The 15625-nt window shown below is 41.8% G+C and overlaps 1 protein-coding gene across 1 annotated transcript in view; it reads left to right on the plus strand.

Annotated features, from left to right (window-relative positions):
- The first annotated feature begins 336 nt into the window (after positions 1 to 336).
- tmem8b (transmembrane protein 8B) overlaps positions 337 to 15625 on the plus strand; it is a 44212-nt gene continuing 28923 nt past the window's right edge. The window contains exons 1-5 of the mRNA XM_077560477.1: positions 337 to 464; positions 5680 to 5869; positions 6808 to 7015; positions 12344 to 12477; positions 13823 to 14091. Coding sequence (XP_077416603.1) covers positions 389 to 464; positions 5680 to 5869; positions 6808 to 7015; positions 12344 to 12477; positions 13823 to 14091 — 877 coding nt within the window. The 5' untranslated portion in view covers positions 337 to 388. The remainder of the gene's footprint in view (positions 465 to 5679; positions 5870 to 6807; positions 7016 to 12343; positions 12478 to 13822; positions 14092 to 15625) is intronic.

The raw sequence follows: 15625 nt of genomic DNA on the forward strand, positions 1-15625 counted from the left end.
GATTTTTTTTTTTCTGATAACGTTTTATTTGAATTCTCGACAAAGTATTTTTCGTTCCCACAACTGAAAAGTTTATGCAAGAGCTGCTCTGCGCGTGCGCGACGTGCCCCGCTGCTGCAATCTCCGTGCGCGCTCCCTCCCGGGAGGACTGACCAATAAGAAGCGCCCACACTCTTAGCCAACCAGCAGGCGGCGCGCGACCGTCGTCTGGATGACGTCATGCGCTAACAGCTGGTCGATGAGCCAGGGCATGGAGAGAAAGAGAGGGAGAAGAAGAGAAAGGGAGGGAGGGAGGAGAGGGGGGAGAGGGGGGTGGGTGTAAAAATGTAAAGCGGGCAACGGCGAGCTGCACCGCGACTCGAGCCCACGGCCACGAACATTCGTAACCATGTGGAGGGTGCAATGCTGCCCCGTCAGGAGGATGCTGCTCTCCATCGTTTACACTTTCCTCTGCGTTCCTGGGGGTGAGTGCACTGCTTTGTGTCTGTGTCTGTGGGGGGGGGAGTGGATAGGCGGGGGGTGGGGGTCTCGCGTGGAGCTGTTCATCTGGTCCTGGTGCTGAAACGGACCCGGTGATGAGTGATGAGCCCCCTCGAGCCGCTTTCCAACGTTTGACTGCATTCTGCATGGCGCCTTATGTTTTTATGACACGCTTTTATTGTCTCTCTTTTCTCTGTTGCTTTTATGGCGCATTAGTCAAGTTACTCGGCAAACGAGCCGAAGTGACATAAACAGCGAGTTGCTTGGATCGCTTTGTCACAAGAAAACAAGTCAACTCCTTGCAATGTGGATCCCATTTTTTTTTTGCCCTCAGACTCAACGTAAAGGTGTGAGAGCAAACATGTAACAAAGACATCAGCTATGACAGCATGCAAACCTTTTGTGTCCTCCCGGGCTTCTTTTTTCTCTCGCTTTAGTAGGATGCTGTGTAGTGAAAACATCCCAAAAAAAATGGCCGTTTGGACTTAGTTTTTCTGTCCGGGATAGCTGGAAAAGAGGGGCTCACTCCTCAGCGATGTTCAATTGTGGTGTGTGTTGGGTTCTCACATCGGTTGGGACAAACTATTTGATTTAAGATTTAATATACATAAATAATGCTGTACAATGTATAGATATGTGTCTCATGTTACGACATCTTGAACGAGTGCAAACCTTTACAAGAAGAGAGACAAACCTATCGCCATGCATGGATGCTTAATGTAAAGACAAAAAAGGTACACACACACACACAAATTGCTGGGTTGCATTCCTTACCCAGCAGCTGGGAAGCTGTGGATGTTGAGCTGATTGGGTTAAATGTACACACTAAAAATTGCTGGGCTGCTTTCCTAACTCACTGGCTGGGTAGCATGTGGATTTTTAGCAGATTGGGTTATTTTTACCCAAAGTTGGGTTGAAGAGCAGAAGCTGGTTGCCATTTTAGACCCATTTTGTGTACTAAAGTTTAGGTGAATTTAATGTAGCATTAAGGGAACAGTGCTCACTTTAGCCATAGTGGTAGATTTATTGGGTTATTTATTCAACCCAAAAAGTTGGGTCAAATGCCCCCCTCAAGCACCTCCCCTTTTTTTTGGGGTGGGGTTGGGGGTTAAGACAAACAGTAACACCCAGTTGGGTCTCAAGGTTGAACCCTTCACGTCATCTGCCGGTTCCAAAGCTGCTCTTATTCTTCTTAGAAAATGTTGGTAATACAATTTTTACCCACAGCTCGACTGATAAGTGATAATCCGGTAACCCATTTCTTGGTAGTTTTAACTCCTTAGTACAACCTTAAAACTGCTGGGACAAAAATAATCCAATTTTGGTCAAAAGTTGGACCAACCCACTACTTGGGTTGTTTTGATACACAACAAAATTGGGTCAATTTAACCCAATTTAGGGTTGTTTTATTACAAACCAACCCAAAGTTGAGTCAAATTGACCCAAGTAGTGTAAATAACCAAAATTGGGTTATTTTTGTCCCGGCAGTTTTGAGAGTGTATGGGTTGTTTTTACCCCTTGTTGGATCAGAATCTTGACCCAATGTGCTGGGTTTTGGATCAATTCTTCAACCCAGTGTTGAGTATATAAAAACAAAAAAACTGCCCTGGTTAGCTATTTCACCCAATTTGGGCTGCTATTACACCCACTGGCCATAACATTAGGAACACCTGCACTATATGAAAAACTTTTTCCACAACGATGACACTGCTCAATTATGATGGATGCATTGTCATAGAGTTGTTCATATTTACAATTTGCTATTTGTTTGTGTGGTTGTTTGCACGTGTCATGGGTAGGCTGCAGCCAAGCCGTGACCCTCATGAGGATACGCTCCGGAGAAAATGCATCGATGCAGCTGTTTAATATTGTGGTTAACCCCAACCCGTGCGTTCTAATTGTGCTCTTAGCCACTTGTGTATCGGAATGCATATTCTATACTTTGCCTATGGGGATCTGTTGGCCTCATCCAACTATATTGCATTTGTAGTTGATGAGCGGTGTAGCGTTGCATGGCATCGTACCGAGAGGTGTTCCTACTCCAAAGGTGCCTTGAGATACAAGTGTAATTCTTTCCATAACTCAAATCACTTCCTCTTTCCTCATTGAAAGGAATGGAAAAGCCATCATCCGTGGCCATTGTGCCGCTGGCTACCGTGGCCACAGGAGGGCAGAATAAGACAAACAGACGCGGACGTCTATACAGCATAGACTTTCAGCTCATCGCAGAAGATAAAGAATGCAGTATATGACAGGGGGCACTTAGTAGTGAATGTTTCAATGTGACTACGCCATTGTTTTGAAATATCAGTTGCTTCAGTGACTATACGGTACGTTTCCCGTTATGTGTTAGCATTAGCATTAAGCTAGCAGGCGAAAGGCTATGTAGCTGTTTTGAATACTCAACCCGTAATTCACCTGTTTTTAATGTTAAATCTGACCAACTGCTATTAGCTTTAAACGTGTTGAGGTGCCCTTTAAAAAAAAATAAAAAATAATTGTTAACTATTTGCCAAAGTGCTGCTTAATGTGAAGTGAGTTGAGTTCACTGCCACCATACGGCGCTCAACTCATTCAAGTCAAAGCAAAAAAATCATCCAAATGACAAGTCGTATCTGTATTTGTATTATTTTTTTAAGAGTGGGAAACTCCAACTCGAAAATGCACCATGCGAGTCCCACTCAGTGGCAGACAAAGGTGGGGGCCGACGGGGTGGTGCCCCCCCCCACCTCCCACCACCCTGTCGATGGGAAAAAAAAAAATCAGTGGGCAGCAAAATGTTTTTAGCTGAGCAATAAAAATAAAGTATACCATCCGCAGGGTGCATCTGTCTCGGACATATATTGACAGTAAGTTTAAAAATCTTCCGTTTGTGCCCCCTCCTGACAATTTTTTTAGGGAGCATCATAATCATGCGCTTGCCCCCGGCATCAACTGTGCTTTGCACGCCATTGGTTTCACCGGACTGAATTTTTCTCATGCATTCCAATACAAGCACAATTACAGAGAAGTTTCTCTAGCTCGCGGCGACGACCGGTAAATTGTCCTCCTATCAACCCGACGGCAGAACAAATGAGCCGACACGGAGCAGGTGGCGACACAGGAGGTGGAGTAGCAAGTGGTGGGCTGGCGAGGTCAGACGGAGGAAAAGGTTTGGCAGACGCGAGACAGGAACTCGGTGGGATGGGGGCCGGCGGGCGGGCGGGGTGGAACATGGAGACCAAAACATGCGTGCGTGCATCGAGCCCGGCGTGATGGAGGAGAAGCGTGCTGGGATTGTGCCAGGAAAACTCACCGTAGCAAAGTCTATAATCACTGTGTTGCCTTCAGGGGCATAACAAAACTTTGAAATTAGACATGGTGCCGGTCACGGGAAGGGTAGCGGCGGTTTGGAAATGTCTTTATTCAGATGGAAACTTTTTTGTGAACAAAAACAAAAGAAAAATACAGATGACGTAGTGTTTGGGTGATGGTCACGTCTTGGCCACTTGGAGGCAGTATAATAAGTCATGTAGACACAAGCGAAGAACAAGAGTACTTCTTCCATTACTCTGTACTATTTGTCTTGAAAAAAAGAAGAAGATATAGAATGTATGCCTGTGATTATTGTTATCTGTTAACATGCGATGCTCACCGTTGTCTTCAAGTAGTCGATGCATTAAGAATGTTTTTCAATATATGTAGCATTAAGCTAGCAGGCCATTCTTAAACCAACGTTGTTTTTTTAAAACGCTAATAATATTTGATATTACTATTACTGAGGCCCCGACCAATATGAATCCTTGGAGGAAGAGGCCATTTTCAATATTTGGCAGAATACAATTCTGATAAGGTGGCAAATCCAGGTCCAGAAAGCAAAAACCCCGCCACAGTTTGACTTTAGCCCCTGACGCTAGGTAAACAAGCACCAAGGGAGCTAGCTAGCTAGCACCTGGGGCTAAAGCCAAACTGTGGCGGGGTTTTTACTTTCTGGACCTGGATTTACCACCTCTGTGGATCAATCAGCTCTTATCGGCTAATTTTAAAAGAGCTTTGGTTACCGACAAGTGAAAGGTGGAGTTTAACGTCTAGGAAGCTCTTGTATGAAATAGAGCGAAAGAGCACAATAACAGGAGCTTGGAGCTTTATACAGGATCAAAGTTTAGCTCTTGACAACAAGACTGTCTCATTCTCCAGACTTTCTCGGGCTTTAGCATTCAAGGTTACTTGTGAGAGAGCTGGTGTGTGTTTTTTTTTTTTTACATATGTGTGTGTACGTGTGGTAATGTTTTTCCTTTTACGAGTACACGTCAGAACAGGCTGCTGAGTGTGTGCCTCGACTTTCCTCTCTCGACGTTCCGATGGAGGCCAACAGCAGACATCTTAGCATCTTTTTATTAATGTTCAGAGGAGATGCAGTGCACAGCAATAAAATGTTTATTTTTTTATTTTTTTTTTTTACTGGGTTTCTTGCCCACCTGCTGGCTGCGTTAAATGCCAGACTGGCTCGTGTGGGTAATGTGACAGATTACACCTGCCGCTTGATCTGCTGCTTTTATATGCAGAGCCTCGGCTGGATGTAATCCAAGGATTTGACATTAAGCAGGACGCAGTGAGCACGCATGAACACAGCTGCCTTAAAAAAGGAGCCTATAGTATAGACAGGGCTGTCCAAACTACGGCCCGGTGGCATATATATATATACTGTATATATATATATATATAGAGAGAGAGAGAGAGAATTTTGGTATCGTTATTTTTCGACTCAGACTGTTAATAACTGCACATCTACGGTAAACATCGCTAGCTCATTTAATTTAGCCTACCACTGCTAGCTAAGCAGAATTAATTGTGATGCCTGTTCACTTTCAATCTATTTATTGAACAAAGGTAACAAAATAAACCAGCCGAGGCCGAGTCACACAAAGCAGAGTGGCTAACTTTTTAGCCAGTTAGCAGCCTGCTAACTCTACACTCCACCGGGAGCCGCCATTTTGGGCAATATGCCCCTCTGCTGTCAACCAAAATGAATGCTCATGAGTTGTATTAGGTAAATGGGGAATGTTGGCACTACGGTAAAAAACATTAAATTCCTTGCTGTATTGTTTTTAGCGTGTTTGTGCAAACATCCCTTGCTTCTTTCTTTCCATTCTGTGACAAAGTTAGTACAAACCAACAATCGTGTCCACCTTCTCATCTGTGGCTTTCTTTCCTCCGCAGATTGCCTTTTTGTGACTGAATACTTCACCCGAACGCCTCGTAAGCTCAGTGCTTTTAACTCCTTCGCCAGTGTGGAACTGTTCCACTTCAATGTGCCTGAAGACACCATGATGGCCGTATGGAACCTCATTACCTTCAAGGAACAAGGCGGCACTTTTGGAGACAGCTGCCCTAATCGCAATGTTACTGTGTAAGTCCATCACACTTTTTTCCCCCCCCCAGAAGATGTTTTGAAATGCTTTCTCTGGCACAAGCTGGTTCTAAATACTATTTCTAATGTGTGGTGACTCGTGAGCTTAGATTCCAACCCATTAACTGTTTTGTTCTGTTTTGTTTTAACAACAGGCTACTGAGTTAGCAAAAACACATCACTGTATAATAGCTAACATAGCAATATTATGCCGATAATCCCGTTTGAACATAGTCATGGTTCCGTTCACATTTGGTACAGTAAAGGACATTTAAAAGGAAACATCAACAGCAGTGTTGTTTTTGGCAGCCATCCCTAGTTTTAGTCTTTTGGACCAAAATGCGTTTTAGTTTTGATGACATTTTCTGTCTGTGATACTTATAGTATTACTTGCCACACAAGCTAATGACTTGACGGTAGCACAACAAAGCTAACTTTAGCCTGTAGCCATCTAGCACACTTGCGCTAGGAGTTCCGTGGAAAACTTTAAGCTTACTGTAAGGTTCAGAAATGAGTAAGATTTAAGTTAATTTGTTGAAATATATATTTACTTAAGAATTATTATTTACACATTTTTGTATCGTTTATACAAGTAGCTAAATTGACGTGTTGAATCTGCTGTTCTCATTCACATGCTAGTTTGCTAGTTACAGATTGGTTAGTGTTGGTCAGCTGATAAATTGTCAGGAAGTGTTGTCGCTGTAGCTGCGTGTGTGACGAGTAAGAAATCCGTCTCCATCCTGCTTTCTCATCTTATAAAGAGTGTTCCATTAACCACCAAGGAACCCTCACGTTACATTATTATGAAATTGATCACAAGGCGCTTGTCGTAGATTGTGCAGGTGTCCTAATATTTTGACAAGTGAGTGACTGACATCATCTGTTGTTTACGAACCCAAGCAGCGAAGTAATAATGAAAAATGTCCTGTGATTGACAGATACTTCAGGTCCGGCGCTCCTCCGGTAATCAACCCCCTGAACACTCACTTCCCCCGGGATACGGTCGTCCCGGGATCCTTCGCGGTGACTCTGACCTGGACGCTCCCGAACCGTACCACGGGGGCGTTCAACGTGACCAGCCCGCTCCCTGGGGACTGGTTCCTGGCTGCGCATTTACCCAAGGATGAAGGCAAGATCTCCGTCAAGGTAACATTCATAACAACTAGCATGACATGGTCGAGCCCGTCACGCACCGAGCGATGTATGAGCGAATGCCACTGAACTGGCGCAGGGTTCTGCATCGAGTTTTCATGAGTGGCTCGCTGTCAGCCACTAGTTTTGGTGTGATTTCGAATTGGGGAAAAAATGACGTGCAGTATCACATTTCATAACTAGACAAAGTGCAATTTGAGCAGGAATTGCGTGGGAATGCTGAAAAGCTGAATGCTAAGATTTGAATGCATGCGCTTATGAAGTAAATTGAAAGATAAAATACGTGAAAATTATAATTATTTTTAAATTGTAGTTAAATGACAAATTAATAAAAATAAAACATGAACTGCAATCTGTGTAAAGTGGAATATTATTAGTATTAGTATTAGTATCGAACCATCGAATGTACTAAAATGTGGTTTGAACCCAGGTTCTCCGTGGTCGGAGACAATTGCACTAAGCACTGACCTAACTTGAAATCGTCAAATTCATGGCTATTGACGTATTTATTTGATGTTGAAAGCTAACATTTATTTAATAATTTCAGTGGAATTATAATCCATTTCCTAATCTGATAGTCAGTTGATATCGAACGTACTGAAATGTGGTCCGAGCCGGGTTTGAACCCAGGTTCTCCACCATGGATATATTGGTAATGTACATTCAGAGGTGGCATTCAAACCTTCAAACCTGTACGTAATGCGGAATCAGACGATCTATACCTCGGGAGGCTTGAATTTTTGAAGCAAGTCAAAATCACAATAACATATGTGGGAATTCTTCAGCATTCACACAAATATTCATGGTTGTGTATGGTCTGCATTATACAAAAGTAGCTGCAAGATATGTGAGGGAGGCGCACAACAGCTTCATAACGCCGGTAATTATGTCAAATGAATCCAGCTCCAAGGACAAAAATGAGCCATAATTGAATCTTTTGTTGCTTAGTGACAGCTCAATCACAGCTTGTGGTCACTATTTTCAATGTAAAGTCTCATCTGCAGACGTTATTCCGCAGCGCACTGGATCTCACTAATCAGAGTAACACAGCACAGCAACAGGTAGCCATAGTAACGCACACCATGGTACAATAGTTTTCATAAATAAACCATTAAGATTATTAGTCACCGCAGCGCAGATGGCAGATTTGGGTTGATGATCTTTAATTTGAGATATTATAAGCTCATTATCTTGTGTGCGGTGTGTAAGTGTCAGGTGTTTTTTTTTTTGCCGCCGCGTCCCGCTCATAGTCGCTCCTCTGACGACTAAAATAGATCCACACTTGACTGCTTTTATGATCGGCTGTCATCGCGGCGGTGGCGTTCATAAAGCTCTGGGGGGGGGGAGCGTTAAAGGATGTGACTGCGTAGTCATTATTTTTCATCCCATTTATGAGCTCTGCTGTGATTGGACGACCCAAGTGATAGATCGGCTGACCTATTGACCCCAAACGCGCCGCCTTGCCCTTCCGGATGGAAACATAATGATGCGGCATCAGCAAGCGTTATTGTTGAAGCTTGCAATGGGGAAAAAACCCCCGTCAACGTTGATCTGGATCGATCAATCGTCCATTCAACGTGAAAACCATCTCTGTATCATTTTATTTTATATGCAAATTATTGTTGCATTTCCATGAATTAAAAAAAGTATACTAAAATAGTACTTTATAGTACTTTATATGATTATTGAGTGCTCTGTTTCAAACCGTTTTACCACTTCTGGTTATAAAATGGTAATGGCATTTACTAAATAGTCGTACCTTTTCTAAATGGATTCAAAGAACAAAAACAAAATGCACCATTCCTCTGTCTCTATGTTGAATGTTTACCAAGCGCCAAAATGCTTCAAAATAAAAAGGTTTTGTCACACTTCCTCATTCAATTCAATGTACATCGTGCCGCTCGTTCGGTTGTGTGCATGACTTGGCCACAGGGGGGCAGTATAAAGACCAATTCATATCTGATGGTATTCATTGCCTAGCTAGCATTAGCTAGCAGACTATAGATGTATTATTCACTCAACTGAGAGTAGCAATAAAAAAAAAAAATTAAATTCGGAATCGTATCTCAAGCTGTATCTAAAGATTACTTAGATCTTGATGTCTCACTACATCACAGATTTTCACCTATAGCGCAGGTGGGTGTCGAACGTATCATCCCCCGTGATGAATGCGGGTTCAAAGTATTCCTTGCACAAGCTCAGGTTCCCCTTTGGTCACTTGCCTTTTCTTCACCTGAAAAAAAAAAAGAAAGAAAATCCTCACGATTGATGTATTGAAAGAGATTAGTATTCTGGCTTGTGCTGCAGAAAATCTAAAGAGGCAGAACCGTGTCTGAAGAGTTTTTCTTCATCTCGTCGCGTCCGTCTGCGTGGTCACATCAACACCAGCTGATTTCCATTGCAGGCAATTTACCTGCCGCCGTCGCTGCCGCTTGTTTGTGCTTTCCTTTGTGGTCTCCAGCGGTCGACGTAAAATACCACAGCAAAACACACACACACACACACACACACAAAAAAAAATCATGAATGTCATCGGAAATTGCCTAAGATGTACAATTGGCTCTGTTTGGGGACGCCAATGACACAAGGCGGAGATGGAAAACTCATAGCTTTTTTCTAAATTCTGCTATCTGAGGCCATTTTCCACCCGGCGAGGAATAATGCATACATGCCTGCTTGCACACACGCATTTAAAGTGTAATAAATCCTGCTGTAGTCATCTGTAATATGGGGGGGGTGGAAAAGTTTGGAGGTGTTTGTGCACACCCCAAAGCTCAATCATGTCAAATTTTTGCAAAAAAGCAAAAGCAAAAAATAAAAAAAGTTATTTTGTCTGTAATAAGACTGTTGTAATTATTTCAAAGATTCAGGCATAGGAGTTGGTGGGTTTAATTAATAATCAATAATTATACTTATAATTAATTGAACTATTAATATTAATGAAGTGATAAAGTATGAAAACATGCTAGCTCTACCCACAACGCTAATGTTTCTAAGGCCCCACATGACACTCCTGTGGTGGCCCTTCTACTGCCTGACTAAATATCATGACTAACATCATTAATTAAATGCTGCATAAATAGAAAATAGTGAAGAAAAAAAGTGTAGAATTATTCAGAAAACTACTGAAAACCCCCAACCATGTTTTTTATTTTTACTATGGATAGTTCTTTGGTCATGCCATATCTTGGTGTGCTAACATTAGCCGCAGTGTCTGTGTTAGCAAGATCAGAGGTGTTGTTCCTTCACACTCCATGTCGCCTAGTCATTCATGTTTGTGTCATTTATTTTTACAGTTTCAACCTCATTGACTAAAACTAGCCTGGCACATAATGGTGCCATTTAACACTGTCTGGTTTAACTGCTTATCAGCCCAGCGTGCCACCTCCTGATTACCCATCATGCAAAGCTCGGCGTTCAATGAGGGATTTAATGGGAGGCGATATGAGATGTGAAAGATATCGACTGTGTAGCCGAGCGTCTGGCCATCCGTCTTTGTTCTCCCACGTGCTGGTTGCCCTGATAAACAACGAGACTCTTATTAGTGCCACAACAATACCGACACAGGCTCATTTCCCCCCCTCACTTAAATGTTGTTTATTCATTTGTCGGGCCGTTTGGTAGTTTAGTGATTCGCATAGCTGACTTGGGTGCATCTGGCATTCGTGATGGTACCATAGTTGAAAGGAATACAATAGCAGTATAAAATAGCTAGCCTAATAAAAAGGATATTTCATTTTGTCATTTGTCATTGTTATGTAGTTTTAGTTGGCTTCACAAAGATGGATAGATGAACGTTATCTCTAGTGATGATATAGTGATTTAGCTAGCTAAATAGCTAGCTTGCTAGATAGATAGATAGATAGATAGATAGATAGATAGATAGATAGATAGATAGATAGATAGATAGATAGATAGATAGATAGATAGATAGATAGATAGATAGATAGATAAGCTGGCTAGCAAGCAAGCTAAATAGATAAGCTAGCTAGCAATTGATAGATATTATAACATTTTTAATTTCTTCATTTCATATATTAACCATTGTTATACATTATTAACATTCTAATTCTTTATTAACCATGTTGAAATGTTTTATGTTTTAGGTAGAGTAGTGTTGCTCTCAGTATAATTTGACCTTAAGCTGGGACATACTATTTAGTCTAAAAAAGTTCCTTCTCAGCGTTTTGTGCGAAAACACATTTGGTCCTTGAGAACAGAATCTGTTTTGAACACCCACACCTGACTCTGTTTTCGCCATCGCTCATGGAAAAATACCCAGAGAGTATGTTTTGTCTACAAATGAAAGAGAGGAGGTCTTTTTAACTATAAGAAACCGTTGTGCACGCGGAAGAGCGACATTTGACGCTCTGAATCCCACCTGTTTAAGTGATGAATTAGAGGCAGTTATTTGTCCAGAGATCTCTGACCTTTTTCTTACATTAAATCATTTTTGCAAAGGTGTATTTTCCTTACATTAAATCTATCTTCATTTTTGGAACACGCAAAGAGGACAAAATAATTTTATTCCTCTTTCACAATCAAGCTAGATAGATAAGCTAGCTAGCAAGCAAGCTAGATAGATAAGCTAGCTAGCTAGCAAGATAGATAGATAAGATCGATGGGATAGCGTTAGCTTATTGGGCACTTAGCTACTGCATAGTGATGGATGGATACATAGATAATTTAAGATTTTTAGGTAAATTTGAGCCACATATTTGTCTTAGTGAGCTAATAGTAGCAACAGGAACTGACAGGATTGATGGATGGATGGACGGACGAATAGGTAGATGAAAATGTGATTGATGTAATTGGAGGCCTTCAAAAGTCACTCAAGTGGTGCTATGAAATTTGAAAGCTAACTGGCAGGGTGTAATCAACCAAAGGGTCACTAATGACTTGCCACATAATCATGACTACAGAGAGAGGAGGGCGAGTGATCACTTGACAGGAACTAAAAGCCTCATTGGGCATTCACACCTGTCCTACTTGTGACGCTCTGTTCCTTTTCAAACTAATTTGGCGGCCGATCGTGCGAGGAGACTGCCAGCTAGCTTGGTGTCACAGATTGACGTACATGACACTTTAATGGGACGCCGCAGCAGCACCAAGTCTAACGGAGGGTGCACGTTTCACTGGCTGGCTCGCTGGAGGTGCGGGGTCCCCAAATGTGTTATTAATCCCTGAGACAGACTTTACGCTCACATGCTTTTGGAGGCAGATGGTCTGAATGATAACCATCTTCCTCTTGCCATCTTTAAAGTCCTGCACAATCCGTAAAATGTCACTGAAATCCAGTCTGTCAATGTCGTTTTGGTGTAGGGTCTGTCTGAGGAGTGCCAGTACCTGTTTCAACCTCAGCTCATTGTCCAGAGGCTTGTGGGGATCGCGGTGCTGTATCCGGGATATTTCATTGACCAGATGATCCCTGCTCACAACAGATCTGCTCTTTACAAGTAAGTCCACTAAATTTGAATGATTCTGAAAAATAATGTCATTGTGAACCCCTCACCTCAATATTGTGATCGCGATTTTAAATGCTAATTGTCAAGGTCGTCTTCCAATTTATTTGTTAAGTGCTTTATGGTGGGAGTTTGGTATATAAAATTAGTAAAAAAAATATAAAAAGCTTCAACCTGTTTATCGCAACGCTCATCTGAAGGTTACTGCCATGCTATAAACAAGCGCATAGCCTCCGCTAGCTTAATGCTATTGCTAACGTACAACAGGAAACTCCACAGGCACACGGGCTAACAATTAGCATCTTTGTGACGGTGTTGTTATCCTGTGAGTAATTTTTAAACAATTCCTCAGCTTAACATCCCTATAAAAGTTTTGATACATTTCCGGGAAATTGGCCGTTCTTTTTGTGATCTAATATCACATCATTCTGCACTATGAGGAAAAAAAAATAAAAATAAAACCTTATTTGCCTCAGTTGGCTTCCCTAGCTTATTACTGTAGTCTAGGAGTGCAACTTGTTCATTAAAAAATGCAATTTTCTCGGCTGCTTTATTGATTTTGCTTCCTGTAAAAGTGAAGTGTCAGAGGAGCAATATGATGTATTTTACATTCACTTTTTAATGATGTTTTTTGGTCTGGTAAGTCAGCCTTGTGATAACTTTTCCCAAGATATTTGATCTATTGCTAGATGTGTCTGCCTGGCAAGTTATTATTGTTGTTGTTGTAGAATACTTAACGCTCTTTTGGTGTTTTTATTAATTGAGATCTAACAGGAAGAATATATTTTAATTGCTTTTGTTTCATTTGCATTTTTTCCACTTTTTTTTCCAAAAGCATTCAGGCCTGAAGACGTCCAATTCGATGCTGATTCCATTTAGGATAAGCTCAAGCAAACCAATAAATTAATTAATAAACAATACAATAAAGTAATTTAACCCAAGAGAGAGCCTATCATCCACTACGGACTATCCATTATTTCTAACTATTAATGCTAACCGTTAGCATGTCAATGGCGTTTTACATTGTCCGTTAGCAGATTTTTCAAAGGCAAAGCAACTGTTTGTGGATTTCAATACACATGGTTTCTTTATTTTTTTTGTTTGGTGTTATGTTCCCTGTGATTGGCTCCCGCCCAAAGTCAGCTACAAAATATGCTAAAGCTCACATGCAAACCTGAAGACAAGCACAATAAAAAAAAAAAAAAACAATTCAATGGATGCTGTTCATTGAACAGTATCGTTACAACTCAGTAACTGTGCTGCATCCTCTCATGTGAAAACCTACACCGATACCGCCGCTCTCTAAAATGCGCTCGCGTGTGTTGGTTGGTGTGTGCAGAGTGTTTGTGCCCAATTACATATCAAAGGTGAAAGTTCAGCTGTTGAACTGCGGCGTTAAGAACAAGAGCGGCGACACTTGTCCCGTGGTGCTGAAGCTGAGAGCGCGGGCGCCCCCCGTGCACAACTCGAGTGCCCTCGACTGCCGAGAGTGGAGCCCCTGCGAGCTGGATGCCTCGGTGCCCGCCTGGGAGCGATGGTACTACATCCTGGTGGAGAGATACCTCACGAACGCCAACGTCTACTTCCGCATCGGCGTGCAGGTTACAGGTGAGCGCCGTGTCAACAAAGATACACTCCAACAGTGTCATGCCGTTCAATGCAAGCACTCGGCTGTCTCCCTTTTTGCATTTAACGATATTGACTCTATTGTACACAACGGACAAAACATCGCGTTGGTACCGCTCTGTTGTTGTCAGAGAATTGTTGATACCGCTTTTTTTTAGTCTGATACCAATACCGATACCCAAATCTTTGATACAAACTGCCAATACCATTAGTACTTATGATACATACCATTTCCCCCAAAAAACAGTGACAGATAATAATAAAAAACAAAAAAACAACTAAACTAAATATCCCAACTACAGTAAATTTCCGTCAAATTGAGTGAAATTAATGGCAATTCATTTTTTTTTTCAATTTGGGAAAGGAGGGACTTGCTTGTACAATATTTTGAGTTGATTGGACGATGCGGAATCTTGTGCACGTTTGTTTTGGCCAATCACGGCAACGGATAAAGACGTCGTCTTTGGGGGGGGGGGGGGGGGGGAAGCACGAACATCTTTACCAGATAAAAAAACACAAAGCAAGTCTCGCTGTTGAACATTCAACAAGGAAACGGTGAGTAATTCTGCGAGAACAGAATTAACTAATTTACTCCCAAAGACGTATGAATACGTTCTATTTTAACTATTACCAGTGTCCCAAAAACGTATTTATACGTTTTTATGTTGTTGTTTGTTTTTATGCTCAAGCATACAGAAGGCTTTGATGCAGCCTCTGAACTGAAGAGGACGGTTGAAGCAATGGTAGCTATTACAAAAACGGCCAGTGAATGAGTTTAAACACATGTCCATAAAACTTCTGACAACATAATTCCTCAGCTAAATGAAATGTGATCAAAATACCCGCAAAATGTTTTTGTTAGTTTTGTTTCCAAGTTCCCCCCCTTCCCAAAGAACAGCGAGACAATGAGCAATCTAAAGTTCACAACAGGGCATAAATACATATTAATTATTAACATTGGGACTATTCTCAGCTGAAATAGTGTTTATTATTTATCATCCTCATTATTTTCAAACGCTGCTCTTGTTTGTTTCTATAAACCTTTAGTGGCCATCACTGTGGTATAAGCCAACGAAAGTAGATGCCGGCAAATTGTAAACAATGTCACCCAAAAATTGTTTGGTTTGGCTTTCAGTTTTTCCAACCAAACTTCAATAAGCATTCAGACCCAGTGGGCCTATGAGGCAGTTCTTCCCTTAAAAAGGGGGTCTTTAATACTCTACTTGGTTCCTCCCTAAATTGCGACATGTTGTTTTTAGCTTGCAAAGAGCAGAGATGTTGCGCGCTCTCAGCCCCGCGGGCGGGCTGAGGAATCTGCGGGAAGTCCGTTTCCCTCCCTCTATTCCACATTGTACTACAGTGCACCTTGTCACCATGGCAACGCAGGCACTAATTATTCACAGTATGTCTTCTCCCTGCTGGACCGGCCTGATCTTACTTGACCTTTTGTGGGCTTAAATTGAAGAAGCCTTCAGGATCATCCAACGTGTTGTTGGAGCCCTCACACTTTCCGAAC

Source organism: Vanacampus margaritifer, chromosome 3, assembly GCF_051991255.1.
Source record: "Vanacampus margaritifer isolate UIUO_Vmar chromosome 3, RoL_Vmar_1.0, whole genome shotgun sequence".
Lineage (NCBI taxonomy): Eukaryota > Metazoa > Chordata > Actinopteri > Syngnathiformes > Syngnathidae > Vanacampus > Vanacampus margaritifer.